The 23,596-nt window shown below is 41.7% G+C and overlaps 1 protein-coding gene across 1 annotated transcript; it reads right to left on the bottom strand.

The window, feature by feature from the left end:
- Window positions 1-2,010: 2,010 nt before the first annotated feature.
- Window positions 2,011-21,657, bottom strand: LOC148342445 (uncharacterized). Its single transcript, XM_088288182.1, has 5 exons — window positions 21,636-21,657; window positions 19,983-20,153; window positions 19,780-19,907; window positions 6,481-7,094; window positions 2,011-2,894 (listed from the first exon to the last, which is right to left on the bottom strand). Exons 1-5 carry the CDS (start codon window positions 21,655-21,657, stop codon window positions 2,189-2,191), a joined length of 1,641 nt encoding a protein of 546 aa, XP_088144308.1. The 3' UTR covers window positions 2,011-2,188.
- Window positions 21,658-23,596: the final 1,939 nt, after the last annotated feature.

The raw sequence follows: 23,596 nt of genomic DNA, 5'->3' as shown, positions 1-23,596 counted from the left end.
CTTTGAGTCTAGTCCATCAGACCTTTACTCGGGCACACGTTTGGCCATCTATCCCGGACCTCCGCGGGGTGGTCAACGACGGTGCCCAAGTAAAGGAACTGCCACCAGTCATCGGAACACCCGCTTTTCACACCCTGAGGCACATTCTTCACAGCCACTTTGTTCACTTCGTCCACTATCAGTTTCTGCGCCTTGTCCCGTTCCACCCACATTTTGAAGACCACGTTCATCAGCACCTGTAGTCTCGGTCCCTCGTTCCCCTAAATCCCTATGGCGGCAGACTGATAGGGATGAGGCCCCCAGTGCCGTCTCCTCGCCAGCTGCAGCTCCCAGACCCATCTCCTCAGCAGCTGCAGTCTCCCGTTCCGGCTCCTCGACAGCTGCAGTCTCCCGTTCCGGCTCCTCGACAGCTGCAGTCTCCCGTTCCGGCTCCTCGACAGCTGCAGTCTCCCGTTCCGGCCCCTCGCCTGCTGCCGCCCCGAGTGCCGGCCCCTTGCCAGTTCCTCAAGCTCCTACTCCGGCGGTGCACGTTCTGTGCCCGCCCCCTGAGTTGCCCAGGATCATTTATACATTTCAACAAACAAAGCGAAGACATCCTACTACTCTCCTATTTGCTATGTGTCATCTGCAGCTAACTTTAGCTTTCTCTTATTGGTTGTCTTCCCCGCAGGATGGCGTGTCGGCTCTTCCCATGTGCGCGCCAAGGCAGTTGTTTGTGCTCAACTGCCAATGAGCCACTGGATCTGTTATTCTGCTTTTGCGGTCGCCATTTTACCAATCTCACACAACAGCGCCTTGATGTCTGGAACATTCTGCGTCAGCACACCCAGTTCTCAGAAGTGCGGCTCGTCCTGTACAAAACATCTGCCACCTATGCATTTCACACAGCCTGTCCTGACCTTTTATTGTACGTTGAATTAATGCCCAGTCAGTAAATATCTTTATTGCATTAAACTGAATACATTTAACTTGTAGTCAATCGTATAAAATCCTTTAAAGTCAAATGTATCAAATCCTTTACTATGCTAGCGGATTAGCAGGAAGCCAGAAAAACAGATGCACGTCTTGAACCGTGTTCGACAGGAAACCATTTAGCTCGCATTTAACAGAAGTGTGACCCAAACGTGTTGTAAACTGAAACAGTTCGAACAACAGGAAGTGTGTGGACGGGTGTGATAAAGTCAAAGTGTTCATGTTTTTCCATTCTTTATGAGTTTGCATATTCAAATTGATTTTGTTACAGGCCCCAGTTTGGCAGGCGTGTTGACAGATAATCCTGCAAATGCAGGAAAAATGATGAGAACGGAGATCAGTTGTTGCTTTTTCAACGGATCTTGTCAGAATCGCGAACTCATAGAAACTACGACACAACGCCACTTTACTGCAGCCTGTTGTGAAGATACAATCACATCGCTGGTACTGTGCTGTTCCTTTACTGCCCTCCGCTGTCGAAACACGCACATGTTTCAAATCAACCTGGAAAATGGATTTCCCTTCACATCAACCATCCCAAATGAACCAAACTGTGACCACATATTTCGTGGGTCACACTTTGCTGTGCTTCAATAAAACGCTGCACAGGAGTGGGAAAGCTTTTCTCTGGACCTTCTCACTGAGAGGTTTGGCGGACCACTCCTCGCAAGTGACAAAGACAATCCTGGCTGGTTGATTCAGTTGTACAGTCAGAAGGCTAGTCCGGTTGTTTTGCAGAAACTTCTTTGACAGTTCCCAAATATGAACTTGAAAAACGTATTCAACTTAACTGCCTTTGAGAGAAACTGAGACGATTTGCGTTTCTCTTTCTTGTTCTTTTTATAGTTCAACTTCTAGTTCAGTTTTTCACCTTTTCACACAGCGTAATGAAGGCCAGTTGACCAAGTGGAACAAGTGATTATATTGATTGTGGAAGGCACCGATTTCATAAGCACCATTTCTTCTGACACCTTTTCCATTAAGTACGATGAAAAAGACAACTGAAAAGCATAATGTTAAAAAATGTTGTTCCAGGCAAAGGCAATTTTATTCATAATGTTTGATGTAAACACCAAAACAAATCATCATCACTCAGACACATTGCTTCTTCTGACACTGATCACATTGGCTCAGTGTCAATAAAAGAGGTTTGCAAAATTAAATTTATATTTTATTCAAAATCACATTTACATCTTACCACAAAGAGTCAGTTCCTTCAGTTTTTTTGTCTTTTTTTTAAGCTTGAACGATCGCTGCAATTCTCACCAGCACAATTGTGTCTCTCAGCATTCTGTTTAGTGGAGAATTTTTTAGCACAAACGCTGCAACTGAATGGCTTTTCTCCACTGTGTGTTCTTGTGTGGATTGTTAAATTTTCCTTTCGAGAGAAACATTTACCACAAACCAAGCAGGAAAAAGGCTTTTCTCCACTGTGTGTTCTTGTGTGGCTTGTTAACTGTGAATTTTGAGAGAAGCTTTTACCACAAACTGAGCAAGTAAAAGGTTTTTCTCCATTGTGTGTTCTTGCGTGTTCTGTTAAATTTGCCTTTTGAGAGAAGCATTTTCCACAAACTGAGCAAGAAAAAGGGTTTTCTCTACTATGTATTCTTGTGTGACTTGTTAAATTTGACTTAAAAGAGAAGCTTTTGCCACAAACTGAGCAGGAAAAAGGTTTTTCACCACTGTGTGTTCTTGTGTGCCTTGTTAAATGACACTTTACAGAAAAGCTTTTGCCACAAACCGAGCAAGCAAAAGGTTTTTCACCACTGTGTGTTCTGGAGTGATTTACTAAATTAGACTTTTGAGAGAAACTTTTTCCGCAAACTGAGCAGGAAAAAGGTTTTTCACCACTGTGTATTCTTCTATGTGTTGTTAAATCTGGCTTTTGAGAGAAACTCTTGCCACAAACTGAGCAGGAAAAAGTTTTTTCTCCACTGTGGGAAAATGAGTTGAACCTATTTTTCAATAGGTTTGATCAAATGTCTGACCCCGCTCAGGCTTCCCTGATGCAGCCCCCACCCACCCCTCCTGCCACTGCGAACAAGACCCTCTCTCCCCCTCTCTCGCCCCTCTCTCTCTCCACAAGCTCCAGTTCCCAGCCTCATCAGACAACCACCACTTCCTCCTGCTCAGCTTTGTTCCTCACAACATCTCAGGTGAAGAACCAGCTGAGGAAGATGAAGGCGAGGAAGGCGGCAGGCCCAGATGGGATCATCTCCCAGCTCCTCAAATCCTGCGCAGACCAGCTGTGTGGAATCGTCCAGCACATGTTCAACCTGAGCTTGAAGCTGGGCAGAGACCCCCAGCTGTGGAAAACATCCTGCCTGGTTCCGGTTCCAAAGACACCCCATCCGAAGGAGCTCAACAACTTCAGACCAGTGGCGCTGACGTCTCATCTGATGAAGACCCTGGAGAGACTGGTCCTCGTCCATCTGCGCCCCCTGGTCAGCTCCTCAATGGACCCACTCCAGTTTGCATACCAGCCTGGCATCAGTGTGGATGATGCCATCATCTACCTGCTCCACACTTCACTCTTCCACCTGGAGAAGGCGGGGGGCACGGTGAGGATCATGTTCTTTGATTTCTCAAGTGCTTTCAACACCATCCAGCCCGCCTTATTGGGAGACAAGCTGGAGCAGGCGGGAGTGGCCCATCACCTCATCACATGGATTCACGACTACCTCACAAACCGGCCACAGTACGTGAGGACACAGGACTGTGTGTCTGACGTGCTCCTCTGCAGCACGGGAGCGCCGCAGGGAACTGTGCTGGCTCCCTTCCTGTTCACCCTCTACACCTCGGACTACAAATACAATTCCACAACCTGTCACCTGCAGAAGTTCTCTGATGACTCTGCGATTGTCGGCCTCATCACTGACAATGACGATCGGGAGTACAGAGGGGTTACGCAGGGGTTCGTGGACTGGTGTCAGCAGAACCGCCTCCAAATCAACGCTGGGAAATCCAAAGAGCTGGTGGTGGACTTCCGCAAGTATCGGCACTCTCCACCTGCACCAGTGAATATCCTGGGAACAGACGTTGAGAGGGTCTCAACTTAAGAGTACCTGGATGTTCATCTGAACAATAAACTGGACTGGAGCGACAACACAGACGCTCTCTATAGGAAGGGTCAGAGCAGACTCTTCCTACTCAGGAGGCTGAAGTCCTTTGGCGTTCGGGGAACACTCCTCAGGAACTTCTATGACTCGGTGGTTTCACCGGTCATCTTCTATGGAGTGGTCTCCTGGGCAGGAGGCATCTCGGGCCGAGACAAAAAGAGACTGGACAAACTAGTGAGGAGGGCCAGCTCTGTCCTGGGCTGCTCCCTGGACTCTGTGGAGTCAGTGGGGGGCAGGAGGATGACGGTGAAACTGGCATCAATGCTGGACAAACCAGCCCACCCACTCAATGACACTCTGAGAACACTCCACAGCTCCTTCAGTGATAGACTTTTACACCCTCGCTGTACCAAAGAGAGATTTCGCCGCTCCTTCCTGCCGTCTGCTGTCAGACTTTTTAACAAGAACATTGGGTCAGGCCTACAAACGGGAGGGCATTAGTGCAATTGTGCAGTCCTAGGATGCAATATAAACTACTACTGTACTTTCAGCCAAGGGTGTACTTAAATATTGACCAATGATGTATTTTGTTTACCATTACAGTATTCTTATTACAGTACTTCTATCACTGCAGTATTTCTACCATTGCAGGATGTTCACTATTACAGTACTTTTATCATTGCAGTACTTTTATAATTGCAGTATTCCTATCATTGCGGTACTTTTACTATCACAGTACTTTTATCACTTTTATCATTGCAGTATTTTTCTATCATTGCAGTACTTTTACTATTACAGTACTTTTACCATTGCAGTATACTTTATCATTGCAGTACTTTTACCATTACAGTACTTTTATCATTGTAATATCTTTATCATTGCAGTATTTTCAATCATTCAGTAGTTTTTATCATTACAGTGTTTCCACCTCTATATAATGAACAGGCATTAGGAGTGTTTCCTTACACTAGATACGTTTATACTGTGTATATTTGCATGCTTTTTATGAATGTCTGCTGCTAATGTTATACATTAACGGCTACATTACGCCGCGGACTCTGTATGATCTATATCTTTGCTCCTGTAACACTGCAAATTTCCCCATTGTGGGACTAATAAAGGACATCTTATCTTATCTTATAAAGAGAATTACTTCCCATATCTATATTAGGCCATTTAAAAATACACAACTTTTTTTTTCATTTATTTCTATTTATATTTAAGCTTGCTTCTATAATAATACAATATTTATTCAATTATTTTAATATGCAAAATTATATCAATATTAATTTAAACCTTTTTATTTCACTCTTGATTATTTCTTAACATATTTGTTCATTTGAATATGTGTGCAATTTAAATTATTCCATCCATCCAGCCATTTTCTGCCGCTCATCCGGGGTCGGGTTATTGAATTAATTTAATACATAAGTATTTTTTATATTTCAATATTTATTTCAAGATTAGGACTCTTCTCAATGTGTTCAATATTTATAAAATGTTTCTAGATTTCTTATTAATTGCATTAAGTCTGTATGTCGTTGCTAATTTTACATTTTAATATTTCCCGATTTCATTATATAAGCAATCCAAAGTAAAAAAAAATATAATATAGCATGAACAAAAATATTTGGTATATTTGACAAAATGATAGTCTTTCCGAAGTGAGATTCTGCTTAGCAACAAACCCCAAACGCTTGATAGAGCTCAACCTAGAAAGTGGTTTTAGCACGTCAGAAATTTATTCAGAAAGCGTAATATTAAATGTATCTGAGGGGATATTTGAAGAGTTTGAATTTTGTTCAATGGACCATACATATACGAGCATGCCAAACACAGCGAGAAAACCGGCGCTGACTCCAGTCGCCATCAAGTTGCCAACTCCTGACATTCCAAAACCTTTGAGAGAAACTGAGACGATTTGCGTTTCTCTTTCTTGTTCTTTTTATAGTTCAACTTCGAGATCAGTTTTTCACCTTTTCACACAGCGTAATGAAGGCCAGTTGAGCAAGTGGAACAAGTGATTTTATTGATGATTGTGGAAGGCACCGATTTCATAAGCACAGTTTCTTCTCACACCTTTTCCATTAAGTACGATTAAAAAGACAACTGAAAAGCATAACGTTAACATGTTATTCCAGGCAAAGGCAATTAATTTTATTTACATGTTTGATGTAAACACACAAAAAAAATCATCATCACTCAGACACAATGGTTCTTCTGGCACTGATCACATTGGCTTTGTGTCAATAAAAGAGCTTTGCAAAATTCAATTTCATCATATTATATTGAAAATCACATTTACATCTTACCACAAAGAGTCGGTTCTTTCATTTTTTTTTCTTCTTTTTTTAATCTTCAAGTATCGCTGCAATTCTCACCAGCACAATTGTGTCTCTCAGCATGCTGTTTAGTGAAGAATGTTTTTGCACAAACGCTGCAACTGAATGGCTTGTCTCCACTGTGTGTTCTTGTGTGGCTTGTGAAATGCGACTTTTGAGAGAAACTCTTGGCACAAACTGAGCAGGAAAAAGGTTTTTCTCCAGTGTGTGTTCTTGTGTGATTTGTTAAAAATGACTTTACATTAAAGCTTTTGCCACAAACTGAGCAGGAAAAAGGTTTTTCACCACTGTGCTTTCTGATGTGGTTTGTTAAATGCAACTTTTGAGAGAAACTCTTGGCACAAACTGAGCAGGAAAAAGGTTTTTCTCCACTGTGTGTTCTTGCGTGCCTTGTGAAATTAGAATTATGGGAGAAGCTTTTACCACAATCTGAGCACGAAAAGGGTTTTTCACCACTGTGTGTTCTTGTGTGGATTGTTAAATGAGAATTTTGAGAGAAACTCTTGCCACAAATTGAGCAAGAAAAAGGTTTTTCTCCACTGTGTGTTCTTGTGTGCCTTACTAAATGAGTCTTTCGAGAGAAGCTTTTACCACAAACTGAGCACGAAAAGGGTTTTTCACCACTGTGTGTTCTTGTGTGGTATGTTAAATTTGATTTTAGAGAAAAGCTTTTACCACAAACCAAGCAGGAAAAAGGTTTTTCTCCACTGTGTGTTCTTGTGTGCGGTTTTAACGACAGCTTTGAAGTTAATGAGTCAGTGTGACATGCCCTTTCACCTTTGGCTTGCCCATCATCATCATCATCATCATCATCGTCATGAGCGTCTGATAATGTGCCCTCATTTTGTGCTTGTGATGGCCCCCGGTGGTTTTCATCACCTTCTGTTGTCACGTGATGACTTGAGCTGCTGCTTGGAGGCTCCGCACCTCTGTTGTCCTCACTCTCATCCTTGTTTTCATCTTCAGTCTTTTTAGGGACAACGTTCACTGGTGACTTGTTGACCTCCTCCTCCTCCTTTTTGATGTGAGCCAAGTCTGGCTCCTCTTTCACAGAACGGAGATCGTATACACTGACGTCTGCGGGACACAAAAAGACAAATTTGGTTTGGTCAAGTCAAAGTTCAGGCGGCGACTTTGTCTTATATTATTTCTCCCGTGCTCCCTTGACTTGTGCCTGCCGCACACGGAGCAATACGTGCGACCTCGATTTGGACCGGACCATGGGGGCATTTCACAAAATTACGTCCTACGATGTAAACTTCCATTTTCTAGCAGCACAACAGTGATAAACGAGCATTTAAAAAGGAAGCACGTTGCGGCTGATGCCCGATTTCATTCCTGAATTAGTCACAGACGTTTCTGGAAGCGAGCTGAAGTTAGCACACACAGGCTATTGTGTGCGTCTGATGGAACACCTGTTGTGGGACCCTAAGATATTAATGGGGGGCCGCTGGGGGCCATCGCAACATAATGTCATTGATAAAATAGGAATCCTTCAAGCGAAATACATTTTCAAGTATTTCATTTTGCATTTATAGATAGTTTCATCGTGGGTACTTTTTGCTTCCATTATAATCTGGATCCCTAAAAGAATTAAAGGGGCCCTGGAATCAGAGTGGCTATTTATTGCATGATTTACGTTTGTTTTTTGTTTGTTTTTTTCCCAAAATGACATTTATCCTGCTAGTACATTCCGACATTCCCCGTTTTCCTTTTTTAAAATAAAATTTCTGTTTCTAAATCAAATTTAAAACAAAATTATGTTTGAAGAGACAAAATCCCTTCACATAAGCATTAAGCAACAACACTTTCACTCTGACTTACATGTTGACATATTTGAATAATGACTGTATATTTTAAAGTTATCCAATATGTATTCAAATTTGACGAAGATACACCAAAATATTATGAGTTCACTGAATTATTTTGTAACCGCAATGATGTATAACAGCCATAGGGTGTCAGTAATGAGTAACAAAGTAACACAAGACCTCCCACTGATACATCATGATTGTCATTTGGATAAATTACCAGGAACTATGAGTTGTGGGGGAGATGCAAACCACCTGAGCCACAGGAACTTTATTACCAGGAACGAAATGTTCCTGGACTTGTTGGTAGAAAAGGGGGTTGTGACGTTCTCCCCTTTTAAGCCCATAGTAAGCCAAAGATGCAGATGCATTCCTTGCAGCATGCGCTTGTTCACTGATGCGAACCGTGCAACTCTGGATGGATGCATGAAATGTATTTTAAATGTTTGGATGAGGTGAAACTACGCACACGTGCACAAAACTGTGCAGAGCCACCGGAGGTTCATTGACAGAGCCAGTAAAAGTTTCATAAATAAGACCAATACGTACTTGATTTATTAAAAAAAAAATTAATCCTTTGTGCTTTATCCACTAAAATTCATCAACCGCCATTGATCTTATTGCCGCAGTGTGCACATTTTTTAGAGTCAGGTTGAATCATTCCATAAGGAATTGCTTGAACTAGTTATGTCAGAGAAGTTATTGTAAAAAACAAGACAAGCCTGCACAAATGTATCACCCAACCAAGATTGTCTTTGTCACTTGCAAGGAGCAGTCCGCCAAAGAGAAAAGCTTTCCCACTCCTGTGCAGCGTTTTATTGAAGCACAGCAAAGCATTTTGAATATGCAAACTCATAAAGAACGGAAAAACATGAATACTTTGACTTTATCACACCCATCCACACTCTTCCTGTTGTTCGAACGGTTTCAGCTTACAAGACATTTTTGGGTCACACATCTGCTAAACGGTTTCCTGTCAAACACAGTTCAAGACGTGCATCTGTTTTTGTGGCTTCCTGCTAAACTGCCAGCATAGACACAACTCTGTTACCACTGAACTCACGTTTTCCTGTTTAAGAGGTCCATGTTTTTGTGACCTTCTATTAACCTGTGTGGTTGATGTGTGGGTCTGGCTCAGCTTCCCTCCGGACAGGTCGACGAGCATGACAGAATTGGTGATGAAAAGAACCTCTCTGACACAGCCATTTTGGTTCGAAAGAGATTTTATTCTTGTCACATGCTGATGTCAAAAGAAGTCTCCCCAAAAAATAAGAACAGAGATGCCAATGAAATCCATTTTCCACAGGAAAGAGTCCATTCCAGAATGTGGAGGGTACCAAGACCGGTGCAGTCCTCATCCCAGCCATTATCTCCGGAATGCCCACTTTGCCCCCAAGCTGTGCCGGCATTAACTCGGTCAAATGGGGGATTTCGCAGATATAGCAAAAACAAATTGGAGAAGCTGTGGAGCAGAGCACAACATCAGTCAGACCCCGGGTCCACAACTCCTCTGGCAGAGACGCAAACAGAGCTTTCGCTTCAGAGTGACCCATTCACTGTCTACCCTCGTGTCGAGAAACTCGGAAAATGTTCCATAACAGAAGAATTCGGAATGGGTGCTGAAACACCACACCCTGCAAGTCACATGGAGTATTCTACATCTGAAATTAACTCTGCCAAAAGTCTTCACCAATGGGCCGAAACCTTTAGTATGATGATGCGCACCAATAGTTAATGTGATTTGTGGCTCAGCAAACAGAGACAATTCATACCGTTTCCTCTGCTCTGGGGCAAGGCACACATCCAAGGCAGCACCGGTAGACATCACAAATACATAATCCGAATGCAAGATGCACTTTTGACCCTCGATTTTGGGTGAATGTATCCTGACAAACCAAATAATCAGAACTCAGTGTTCAATGCAAAGGACCAATTGGTGGTTTGAATGGGTGGAGGCGGCTACACCACGCAGACCAGAGCAGGAACAAGACGTACCAGCTGCGGGAGGATGGAGACCCTGGTCTCAGAGCTGCCCAGTCGACTGGAACGGAGGACAACATATGCTTCCCCCGGCGGATGTGCACAGTCAAATTCAGTCCCTTCAGGAAATTCAGTCCCACTCGAATTCCAGTGTTTGTTTCACAGGTGCGGGTTCGGTCCATGGCAGTGACTCGGCCAATCTCAAGAGTCCTACAAGCGTAACAGTGTTGTTGCTCACTGGGATATGGAGAAGAAGCTTGCAAAGCGTGGAATATCTTGTTCCACCATCATAAACTGTTGTCCATCAATCGTGCGTCAAGTGTGCGTTTGGAAGCCATAGAAGCGTTGTCGGAGGAGGGGGTAGCGATGGCGCCCCCGTGCTAGAGGAGCTCTTTGTGACAGGCATGGCGCTGGACCACAGAATGGCACATTTCAGGAAGTGGCTCGGTTTGGACCGCTCATCACCCAGTGACCCCACAGCAAGAGCACGTCCCACTCACAACCCATGTCTACAACAAGCCTGCTGTGGCGCTGCTTCACCAGAACCTGGCCCAGGAGCAGCGGAAACAGAAAGAGCAGACGCAATGGGAGCTGTGTGCGTCGGCTGCTGCATTAGCTGGTCCCTCTGTTTAATTTTATTTTTTTCCCCCCCATATTCTTTTTTCCGTTCCCGGTGAATTAGCACTCTTGGCGCCCTGAACCCGCAAGTGTAACAATTCTTATTCTACATACAATACAATATTTTCTTTCATCGATGCAAAAACGGGGGTTCTACTCATTCTGATTAGCAGTTTCTCATTGACGGATTGTTTCGCTTGATGTCAGTAACTGGGAGGCGCACGCCCTCGAGGACGGCCACCCGGCACAGCTGAGTGGTGGTGACACTATTGGACGGGTCACTGGCGGAAGCTTCAATCCATTCGCGTCTCGCCCCGTCTCCCATAAGAGCTCACCAACTTAATCCCTCATCATATTTTACAAATGCCAATGCCAATTGGTTTTGTCTTCTGTTTATGATTCATATTCAATCCCCATGAACACGTCAATTATAATTTAGCTATTCTTTTTTAACTAACTAATATAACCCCGTTTTCCTCAACCAATGAGTCAGTATTCTTTGAAGTGGATTATCCGCAGACAAAAATTTCTAATTTAATTTAAATCAATTTACTGTATCTCAAAAGTCCGCTCATAACATGATAATTCATCATATTCCTGTCATTTCCATCTCAAAATGTCGTTCCATTAATTGAATTACCGTAGTATATCCGTCGCCAAACTGAAGTATGGAACATTAGATGTTTTTTTTTCGTTTTGCATGACCTTTAACCTTGCATGTTCTGTTTCAACAAAATTGTATCTCTTATCAGTTTCCCTGTTTCATGAGTTGCTGCCGGGGGCACAAAGGAGGAGTTCAGAGAGGAATTTCACCCTCAGGGACAATCCCAAACTTTTGTTTCCAGGACATTGTAACACTCTAGGCTGGTTTATTGTTCTTCTTATTGCAATTTTACTGCGTTCAGTCTTCTTCGAGACTGAATACGTTCTCGTGTTTGCCAAATAGTTAATTCTAGTTTCTCACTTTCGCTTTTCACAGTCAAGATATGAACTTTTTCAACTGCACAATCACTTCATTGAGGTCTAATTATCAATTGTTTACCATAGTCAGACTTTTGCAGTCAAAGAGACCTGTTCCTTCACCGTACGTTAACGTTTTCATCACTCAGGGGTTTTCCGTGTTGACAAATCACATTCCACAGAACATGCATTCATCCTTTTATGATCTTAGATTTCTCTATTTATATGACCGCTTCTTGCAATGAAGATTAATTTCACCCCAATGATTATGTAGCCAATTATCTTTCTCATTCTAATTTTGCTTCAGTTATTATCCAAAATTTTAAACATTTTTTATGCTGCATCTTTCAATGCACACTAGGACGCACACGCGTTAGTTGAACTGATAAAACGGAATATTAATGCAATAACATTTGGGTTTTAGAAGGGGCATTTCTTTCTACAAAGGAGGGACTGGCACTGGTTTATAACTATCACCCCTTATCTCCTGCGTGGGGGCTGCCTGACTTCCTGGTCCCACAGTAGATGGAGGTGAGACCACAGCGCTCTGCTTGCATTCTTCCTGCTCGGCTCACTCTTCAACTCTTTCACCTCTGCATGATCATTATTGACATGTCCTATTAAAAATCCTTACATGCAAAAAACAATCATGAGAACAAAATACTGCACCTATCTCCCCCCTTTGACACATGCCCCACATGTGTGAACACAAATAACAATAAAAACAAACGAAGCAGCAACCCCCCTAATTAGGCCGAACTTCCACGTACTTTCATCTCATCTCTTCACAAACCCCTGCGTACATCTTGTGCCAATACGGGGCGGACCGCAGCCAGGTTTTTGATTTTGTGTGGCCTTGACCAGAACACGAGTAATCACAGGGTACGTATCTGAACAGCGCATCTCTTGCTACGTACCAGCAAAACCATCAGGCCCTCCACACAACGGTACGCCTCGATCCTTACTGTGTTCCATGCCACAAAGTGCCCAATACGATACGTGGAAGCGCGCTTCTCTTCATTATTTCTATTTCCAGCTAATCATTTTCCTGCTAAAATTTACACCCTGGCCAGGGTCTGTGCTCAAACTGAGCTTATTCACGACTAGAATAGAATAGAATAGAAATCCCTTTATTGTCATTGTACTCGAGTGTGCAACGAGATTAGAGGGCTCCCCTCTCCAGTGTAATACAACAATAATACAGACAAATATATAAATTAGATAAATAAATAAGAGAGTGCAATGGAATTTAGTTCTGAATAGGGTATATAAAAACACATCACGATGCTGTTCTGCAAGGTAAGGGTGGTCTCGTGTGTGTGTGAGAGTTCAGAATGGAGATGGCTCTCGGAAAGAAACTATGATGTCTATAGCTATAATTTTACACTTCTTAGTTCTCATCTCTTTAACCACTAGACCAGTGGTCCCCAAACTACGGCCCGCGGGCCGGAGACGGCCCGCCTCCACATTTGGTCCGGCCCCCTGAACAATACCAGAAAGCATTTCGATTTTTTTTTTCATATAAGTGTATTTGTATTTGATAATAAAGTTGGACTTTTGCAATAAAATGTTCCTTAGTTATGAACTATTTTCATTATTAACTATTAGTCAGTAACTATTTTATACACGCATATAACGTGACATTCTGTTCCAACCTTCTGCAGTCTGTGCCCCTATCTGGCAACCCCCCAGAAAAAAAATCCTAAACCCGCCCCTCTCAAAGAGAGAGCGGAATGATGGCGAAAAGATTAGGTAAGAGAAAAATTGATTCAGAATGCAGGGCATTTAACCTGCAGTGGACAAACGATTATTTTTTTGTTCAATGCAAAGAAAAGGCTGTCTGTCTCATCTGTCAAGAGGCGGTGGCGGTATTCAAAGAATACAATCCGCGACGACACTATGAATCCCGTCACCAAGACAAGTATGATAGCTTGCAAGGCCAAATGCGAGCAGACAAACTCTCAAAGCTAAAAAGTGGACTGTTAGCTCAGAAGAATACTTTTGTACGCCAAGCTCAGCTGAACCAGGCATCTGTTCGGGCCAGCTTTCGGGTTGCTCAACTGATAGCAAGCAGTGGTAAACCTTTCACTGATGGAGAATTTGTCAAGAAATGCATGAACGCTGTCGCGGAGGAGGTGTGTCCCGAGAAGAAAGATGTCTTTAATGCCGTGAGTCTATCAGCGAGTACAATCACCAGACGCATTGAAGAAATCGGGGGTAATGTATATGTCCAGCTGCAGCAGAAGACAAAAGAATTTGAATTTTTTTTTCATTAGCACTCGATGAGAGCACAGACGTGCCGGACACCGCGCAGCTGCTCATTTTTATTCATGGAGTTAGTGCAAACTTTGAGATGTGCGAGAAGCTGGCAGCACTCCAAAGTCTGAAAGGGACTACGACGGGGGAGGATATTTTCGGCAAAGTGTACCAAACCATTGAAGAGTTGGACCTGGACTGGTCAAAGCTGGCCAGCATCACAACTGACGGGGCTCCTAGTATGGTGGGTGTGTCTCGGGGTCTAATAGGACGCATGAGATGGAAGAACGGGGTCTCACCGCCCTGCTACAAGTCCACTGCCTAATTCACCAGCAAGCACTGTGCTGCAAAGTGTTGACGTGGGATTCTGTCATGAAGGTTGTGGTGTCATGCATAAACTTCATCAGAGCAAAGGGACTTAAACACAGGCAGTTCCAAGAATTCCTGTCTGAACTGGAATCTGCGCACGCAGATGTGCTGTACTACACAGAGGTCCGATGGTTGAGTTTTGAGGCGTTTTTACGAGCTGCTACCTGAAATTAACGCATTTCTTCATTCACAAAACAAAACGGTGCCAGAGCTGACGGACCCAGAATGGAAATGGCACCTCGCATTTTTAACAGACATGACAGAAATGCTGAACAGCTTTAACTTGCAACTACAAGGCCAGGGAAAACTCATTTGCGACATGTATTCCCACATAAAAGCATTTGAGGTGAAACTAGAGCTGCTTTTGGGACAAGTGAAAATGCACAGCTTCATCCATCTCCCTGCTCCACAAAACCTCTCTGCAGAGAACCCAGCGGTCCCGTTTCCAGCTGAAAAATGTGTGGAAGCATTGGAAATGCTGAAGGCGGAGTTCGGTGTGCGATTCCGTGAACTACATGTTTATGCAAAAGAAATCCGTCTTTACCAGAACCCATTTGTTGCCGACATTGATGAAGCCCAGCCTTCTTATCAGTTTGAGTTGGCCGAGTTCCAGAACTGTGATGTTCTGAAAGACGGATTCAAGCCCAACAGTCTCATTGACTTCTATGCCGCCCTCCCAAACGACAGGTTCCCTAACATCAGAAAACACGCAATGAAGATGTCAACACTTTTTGCCAGCACGTATATCTGCGAGCAAACCTTTTCACGCATGAAACTGCTGAAAACTCCAATGAGATCAAGATTGACAGATGAACATCTGCATCAGTGTTTAAGACTGGCAGTGACTGGAATGGAACCTGACATTCATATTCTTACCAGCCAGACGCAGGCCCACAGTTCACACTGATGAACATACAAAGGTAAGATCACTTTTCTGACTTGAATGAGTCATTCTGAGTATAAACAAATATAATCATAATAAATCTACTGGGATAAAATCCATCTCCACAACCATACTGGTAGTGGTACTGGTTGTGCTGTGTAGGTCCTGTATAACTTAGTTCAGTTTCTCAGCCTGCTTGCTTGGTGGTTTTCACAGGGAAGTATGAGAGAGAGAGAGAAAGAGAGAGAGAGAGCTGCAAACAACGATGTCTACAAGCCTACTGGAACCTACAAAAGGATTATAAGGAAGGAACACAAGAACTTTGAGAGACTGCTCATATGAGTCATTTGAGTGAGAGATTCTGCTCTGACAACTAAGCTGAACTTGGACCTGTTAAGACTGTGCACGGCACAACAGAAAGTTTATGTTCCATGGAATTTTTTTTCTGTGAAGAACCCAGAGAGGCTTATTTGGTTATTATTTATTTCATTAATAGTGTTATTTATTTCCTGGCTATTTTTCTATGAAGAGCCCAGAGAGGGTTATTTGGTTATTATTTATTTCGGTAATAGTGTTATTTATTTTCTGACTTTTGTTCTGTGAATAGTCCAGAAAGGGTTATTTGATTGTGGCTTTCTGGAAAACAATATTTTTTTACATTTAGGCACTCCTGCAATCATCACACTTTTTCTGTTACAAACTGACCCCGGCCCCTCATCAGAGAAGGGAAAAGTTATGTGGCCCCCACAGGAACAAGTTTGGGGACTCCTGACGTACACACTTGACCTAAAATACATTTTTATGAAATTGGAAACACTCACAATAACGAAAGCCTTCCAAGACTCAATTGTTTTGGAGTACGTTTACCACGCCATGAGCTACTCTTTTGCAAATACGACGATATCGTCTCTCTTTTTCTTCGGAGGTGAAATTCGTCAAAGATCCACGATTGCAACAGATGCGCTAACATCAATGAATTCGAAAACGATCCACAAAAATTAAGACTTCTTACTCTCACACTTTTATCAGTTGTTTTAACAGCTTGCACCAAGAGAATGAGAATAATAAACTTGTTTATGAGGAAAGGTGAACAAATTCAAAATCTTCGCCTTAGACAAACTTGTGAAATATTCAAGACATGAGAGAGGCAATTAACCTTGGACGGATTCCCCCAAACAACTTAATGTTGTGATGCATATTTTTAACGATAGAAAGTCGTTCTTTACAAAGCAAATGAGAGTAAGACGTGTACAAACCTGCTTTGTGTGGCACAACACGAGGCTAGTTGCAAACTTCGTCCAGCAGTGGAAGATGTTGGTCGTTCTCTTCTTTTATTCCACATAGTTCCTCTTTGTACTTTGGGTGTCGTTCTTGCACACATTTTCAAACGCCTATCTCAACAAATCCGCACTTGATCTCTGCTTGGCGATAACGCGTGAGCTTCTCTTTGTTCGACGAGACGAATGAAAGATGGGGTAATTTTTTTCCTTCGAGAAAATGGCAGTCTGTCCGTCACGAAAGCGGAAGAACAGGACACACCCCGCTGTGATATGATTGGCTGCTGGCTCTGTGGCGCACTGTCACCAACTCACCGACAGATGTCACCATTTGCGATGCAAATCATTGTTATCTTCTTCTAAACATTGGGAAAAGTACGATTTGAACCGTATGCACGTGAACAAACATTTTAGTTCCCAAATATGAACTTGAGAGATGTATTGAATTTTACTTTTGTTGCTGGTTTTGTTAAAACATCTGCCACCATGTCGTCGGTTGGACAGTATTCCAAATGTATTTTCCGATTATTATCAGTTGACATGATAAAGTGATACTTTATGTCAACATATTTGCACCTTTGCCTTTTTACTGGGTTTTTTGCTAGCGACGTGGTTGCGAATTTTAAATTAAAATACGTCACTGTTTTATTATCTAAATGTTCGTGTTAAAAATGATTTCAGTGTTGATATAAGTCCTTAAGTATTTCATTATTCGTTTCAGTATTCATTAAACTACGTTGATTCATTATTTCAAGATTCATTGAACTGTTTTAGTAATAATTTAGTATTCAATGTTTAATCGTTACTGTAGTTACTTTTTAAATATTTGTCACTATTTTGTCCAATCTTAATGTTACGGAAAATTATTTAGCAAGTAAGGTTTTTGTTATTTATTGTGGCCACCTGCTTTTGAAGAAAGTGCTTTTCGGTTCTTGTACTCGAGGATTCTTTGTGAAGCCAAAACAACACGAACTTGACTGATAAGTAGGCTCAACGCAGAAAAAGTATCTTTTTGTTTTAAGATTACACAGTTCCTGTCAAATAAATCTTCATCTTTCTGTGTGCATCAGTATCTTCCCACGCACTTCTCCCACTGAGATCACTCTGCAGACTGACCCAAAAGACAATTTATTTTCCAGACTATCTCATTGATCTTCCCTAACTGCTGAAAATTCCACAACAATTTGGGGTCAGACGTGGGATAGCTGAATATCCGCCGGTGAAATTCAGGGATGCTGGCAGGTGACCTCCAGTGTTCAATTAAGACAGCAGCAGCAACGAACAGCGTGATGCGAATCATCTCGTCCGTGGTGACAAATAAACGCTGACTCCAGTCGCCATCAAGTTGCCAACTCCTGACATACTAAAGCCATTGAGAGAAACTGAGACTATTTGCGTTTCTCTATCTGGTTCTTTTTAGAGTTCAACTTCTAGTTCAGTTTTTCACCTTGTCACACAGCGTAATGAAGGCCAGTTGAGCAAGTGGAACAAGTGATTTTATTGATGACTGTGGAACGCACCGATTTCATAAGCACCGTTTCTTCTCACACCTTTTCCATTAGGTACGATTAAAAAGAAAACTGAAAAGCATAACGTTAACAAATGTTGTTCCAGGCAAAGGCAATTAATTTCATTTAAATGTTTGAACACAAAAAAAATCATCATCACTCAGACACAATACACTGATCACATTGGCCTTGTGTCAATAAAAGAGCTTTGAAAATTCAATATATCATATTTTCTAAATCACATTTACATCTTACCACGAAGAGTCGGTTCCTTGAGGTTTTTTTTTTGTCTTTTTTTAAGCTTCAAGGATCGCTGCTATTCTCGTAGGGCTGGGCAATAAACCGAAAATTTACCGTGATCGAAATTTAATAAAATCATTTTGCCCATGTCGGTTAATTCGGTGTTTAAAAAAAAAAAAGAAGTCCTTTTAGTCTGCAGCTATGTTCATGCCCCTGTAAGACGGCTTGAGCAGCTGTAGTCATGTGACTCCACCCAGCTGAACAAGAAAGAAAACTGACGACGCGGTCGTAGCTGTCGATTCAAATCTAGAAGCAGCTGACACGGCTGAAGACGACGTAATGTTCGTTGAAATTGTTCCTGACTCGCTTGTCCCGAAAAGAAATTCCGACATCTGTCGTTAAGAAATGTTTTGGGTTCCAAAAAGACGATGTTTGAGCAAAAGAACACGAACTACAAAGTGCGTCGTAAGCACCTGAAACAGCGCGCCCAATCTTTTCTTTTTCACCACCCACAACACAATCATGCTGTTGACTTGGAGCTTGTGCTAAAAGTTCAAAGTGAGAAGCAAGGTTCGACAAGTGACAACAGCCCATTACGGAGGCGACACCATACGAGAGAACGTCTAAGAGGTGGACGCGATAGCCTAGCACATAGCTAAAGATATAGCTCCTCTAGTTACAGTGGAGCGCACAGGATTGAAACGCCTCATGAAAGAAGCCGACAAGAGGTACGAAAATATTTGCCGCAAACAGCACTTCCCAATGTGGACAACATCGGGACGGGAGCGGAGACATGTCAAGCATTTTGCATCCACATCAGACTTGTGGTCGAGTCGCAACATGGATCCCGGTTTGAGCCTGAATGTGCATTACATAGATGACAAGTGACGACTGCGCACCGGAGTACTCGAGACGGCACATTTTCCTGAAGAAGCACACTTGTTTATTTGGCACTGGCATTCCATTGACATTTTTTTTCCATTCTATTTAGCATTTTGTTTACAGGCGACTAGCTCCTTTGCACATGGCATTATTTATATTGTTTACACGATACCTTTACACAAATCTAGGCCTTTGCAAATGGCATTACAGCATCTCGGCACAATATATTTGCAGAAAAAGATTTTGTGAGAGGTACCCTTTTTCCCCTGTTCTTTGTGACATTGATCAAATCATGCAAAGCAAGCTATTTGGAATGTTTATACAAATGATTTTTGTACTTTTATTTTTCATTGAAAGTAATGTGAACTAGTTGGCCAATAAAAAAATCAGTTAATATGCATTTCCTGCATTTATTTTGATTTTGGTCCTCAGGGGCAATTTATCGTGCATTTATTGTTGTCAAGATAAAATTTCCCAATTTATCGCGATATTGATTTTAGGTCATATCGCCCAGCCCTATATTCTCGCCATCACAATCGTGTCTCTCAGCAAGCCGTTTAGTGGCGAATTTTTTAGCACAAACGCTGCAACTGAATGGCTTGCCACCACTATGTGTTGTTATGTGTTTAATTAAAGTAGACTTTTCAGAGAAGCATTTTCCACAAACTGAGCAGGAAAAAGGTTTTTCTCCACTGTGAGTTCTTGTGTGGCTTGTTAAATGCGGCTTTTGGGAGAAGCTTTTACCACAAACTAAGCAAGAAAGAGGTGCAGTGTGTGTTTTTGTATGTTCTGTTAATCGTGACTTTAGAGAAAAGCTTTTACCACAAACTGAGCAAGAAAAAGGTTTTTCTCCACTATGTATTGTTGTGTGTTTTCTTAAATTAGACTTTCCAGAGAAGCTTTTGCCACAAACTGAGCAGGAAAAAGGTTTTTCTCCAGTGTGTGTTCTTGTGTGTTCTTTTAAATTTCCCTTTTGGGAGAAGCATTTTCCACAAACTGAGCAGGCGAATGTTTTTTCTCCACTGTGTGTTCTTGTGTGACTTGTTAAATGTGATTTTCGAGAGAAGCTTTTGCAACAAACTGAGCAGGAAAAAGGTTTTTCTCCACTGTGTGTTCTTGTGTGGATTGTTAACATTGACTTATGCAGGAAGCTTTTGCCACAAACCGAGCAAGAAAACTGTTTTTCTCCACTGTGTGTTCTTGTGTGCGGTTTTAAAGACAGCTTTGAAGTTAATGAGTCAGTGTGACATGCCCTTTCACCTTTAGCTTGCCCATTATCATCATCATTAGTATCATCATCATCGTCATGAGCGTCTGATAATGTGTCCTCACTATGTACTTGTGATGGCCCCCAGTGGTCTTCATCACCTTCTGTTGTCACGTGATGACTTGAACTGCTGCTTGTAGGCTCCGCCCCTCTGTTGTCCTCACTCTCATCCTTGTTTTCATCGTTAGTCTTTATATGGACAACGTTCACTGGTGACTTGTTGATCTCCTCCTCCTCCTCCTCCTTTTTGATGTGAGTCCAGTCTGGCTCCTCTTTCACAGAAAGGAGATCGTTTTCACTGACGTCTGCAGGACACAAAAAGACAAATTTGGTTTGGCCAAGTCAAACCTCAGGCGGCGACTTTGTCTTATATTGTTTCTACCGTGCTACCTTGACTTGTGCCTGCCGAACACGAATCAATGCGTGCGACCCCGATTTGGACCGGACCATGGGGGCATTTCACAAAATTACGTCCTACGATGTAAACCTCCCTTTAGCAGCACAACAGTGATAAACGAGCATCTAAAAAGGAAGCACGTTGCGGCTGATGCCCGATTTCATTCTGGACAAAGTCACAGACGTTTCTGGAAGCGAGATGAAGTTAGCACACACAGGCTATTGTGTGCGTCTGATGGAACACCTGTTGTGGGACCCAAACATATTGATGCAGACCACTGGGGGCCATCGCAACATTATGTCATTAATAGAATAGAAATCCTTCAAGTGAAATATGTTTACAAATTTTTCATTTTGCATTTAGAGATGGTTTCATCGTGGGTACTTTTTGCTTCCATTCTAATCTGTATACCTAAAAGAATTAAAGGGGCCCTGGAATCAGAGTCGCGATATATTGCATGATTTATGTTTGTTTTTTGTTTTGTTTTTTTTTTCCCCAAAATGACATTTAGCCTGCTAGTACGTTCCAACATTCCCCTTTTTAATTTTTTTTTTTGTAAAATTTCTGTTTCTAAATAAATTTTTAAACAAAATTACGTGTGAAGAATCAAAATCCCTACACATAAATTAAGCAACAACACTTTCACTCTGACTTTCATGTTGACATATTTGAATAATGTATATTTAAAAGTTATCCAATATGAATTAAAATTAGACTAAGATACACCATAATATTATTAGAGTTCACTGAATTATTTTGTAACTGCAATGATGCTGAACAGCCATAGGGTGTCAATAATGAGTAACAAAGTAACACAAGACCTCGCACTGATGCATCATCATTGTCATTTGCATAAATTATCAAGAACTATGAGTTGAGGGGGAGATGCAAACCACCTGGGCCACAGGAACTTTATTACCAGGAACTAAATGTTCCTGCCCTTGTTGGTAGAAAAGGGGGTTGTGACGTTCAGCCTTTTTGAGACCATAGCAAGACAAAGATGCAGATGTATTCCTTGCAGCATGCGCTTGTTCACTGATGAGATCCGTGCAACCCTGGATGGATGCATTAATGTATTTGAAATGTTTGGATGGGGTGAAACTACGCACCCGAGGTCCATTGACTGTCACCCGACCAATCCAGTAAAAAGTTAATAAACAAATAAGACCAATACGTACTTGTTTTTTTTAAACGTAATATTTTGCGTTTTATCCACTAAAATTGATTAACCGCCATTGATGTTTTCGCCGCAGTGTGCACATTTTTTAGAGTCAGGCAGAATTCCTTCCCTAAGTCATTGCTTGAACAAGATATAAAAACCAGAAAATGTAAAATCTTAAATAATCAGTTCGAATTTTAAACTGAGAAAAAAAACATGGAGTTCACCCCCCACTATTGGTTATTCTTTGGCATTTATTTTCTGCACTGATTTAATTTGGCATAAACAAATATTTAGCAAGCCGACAAGCAATATTTAAAAATAAAACGTCAATAACCTTGAACGCATTTCCCCAAACAACTTATTGTTGTGATGCATGCAATGTCGTTCTTGACAAAGCAAATGAGAGTAAAACGTGTACAAACCTGCTTTGAGTGGCACAACACGAAGCTGGTTGCAACCTTCGTCCAGCAGTTGAAGATGTTGCTCGTTCTCTTCTTCTTTTATTCCACAAAGTTCCTCTTTGTACTTGGGCGTCGTTCTTGCACACATTTTCAAATGATAATTCCAAAAAATCCGTACTTGATCTCTGCTTGGCGATGAGTCGTGTGCCTCTTTTCGTTAGCGGATAGCTAGCTAACAAGCTAAGCTAACTACACCGAAAAGCATCAACGCGCAAAGATGAGGTTATCGGGACACAAAGACTTAATGAATTATGTCGACGTCCTTTAGAGTAGCACTGGACATCCTTTGAGAAAATTACAGTCAGTTCCACACTAAATCAGAAGAATTTAGCAGTGGGTGTTTTTGTTCCGGTGTGGACGGGCCTTCGGAAGCTGCGCGCTTGCTAATGACGTCATGCTTTAAGCACGAATTTTTCAAATATATTTCTTTGCCTCTGCGTTTGTTTTTGACCCTGGCTGTTCTATTTTAATATATATTTTATATAATATTTTAATTCGGTTGATAAAAAAAAAAAAAACTAAATTAACGCCACATTTGCGCGTCAGCTCTTACGTCACTTCCGCCTATGCCCCGAGTAGCCGCTGCTGGAACAACAGTGGGACGTTTACGTTTCTCCTACCGAACTTGCAACAATACTGTGGTTCACTCGGGCTGCAAGATTGTATGAATATAATGTCTGCATATACTAGTAGTGCTTCTCAATTATTTCACGCCCGCCCCTACCAAGAAGTAAAAGATTCGCGCCTCCCCACCACCAATTTGTTTTCTGTCTTTGTAGATTGATGTTAGATTGTCATTAAAATATCCCTTAACTAAGCTAAATTGACAAGAAATATAATTTTGAGAACTATTATCGTAAGGATCTCAAAACTCAGTACTCTATGGTGCAAATATTGATGAGATGATAAATATTTACTCATACGTTTTTTGTAAAAAAAAAAAAAAGTCAAGTCAAGTCAAGTCAATTTTATTTGTGTAAACCTTTATAAACATTAACAACCAAACACAGTTATTAATTCATACATAATATAGAAAAGACAAAAAGAAGAGCCAGGGGGATTTTAAACAAAAATTCTTTGTAAATAACATAAAGCAACAGCTTTAGTATGTTTACGATACGTTTTAAAAAAAAAAAAAAAAATTATGGTGAC

Source organism: Idiotropiscis lumnitzeri, chromosome 2 (genome assembly GCF_059441095.1).
Source record: "Idiotropiscis lumnitzeri isolate Australia: NSW breed Sydney's pygmy pipehorse chromosome 2, RoL_Ilum_1.0, whole genome shotgun sequence".
Lineage (NCBI taxonomy): Eukaryota > Metazoa > Chordata > Actinopteri > Syngnathiformes > Syngnathidae > Idiotropiscis > Idiotropiscis lumnitzeri.
The sequence above is the reverse complement of the archived record's forward strand: the minus strand, read 5'-3'. Positions and strand labels throughout refer to the sequence as shown.

What these genes read in the sequence shown, in the direction of transcription:
- LOC148342445 (XM_088288182.1), bottom strand. Translation starts at nt 21,657, where the DNA reads ATGCATCAGTGCGAGGTCTTGT. An exon ending in ACCTTTTTCTTGCTCAGTTT is followed by an intron (nt 19,908 to 19,982) that starts GTGGTAAAAGCT and finishes TTTCTTGCTTAG; the next exon opens with TTTGTGGTAAAAGCTTCTCC. An exon ending in AGTCTACTTTAATTAAACAC is followed by an intron (nt 7,095 to 19,779) that starts ATAACAACACAT and finishes TTAAAACCGCAC; the next exon opens with ACAAGAACACACAGTGGAGA.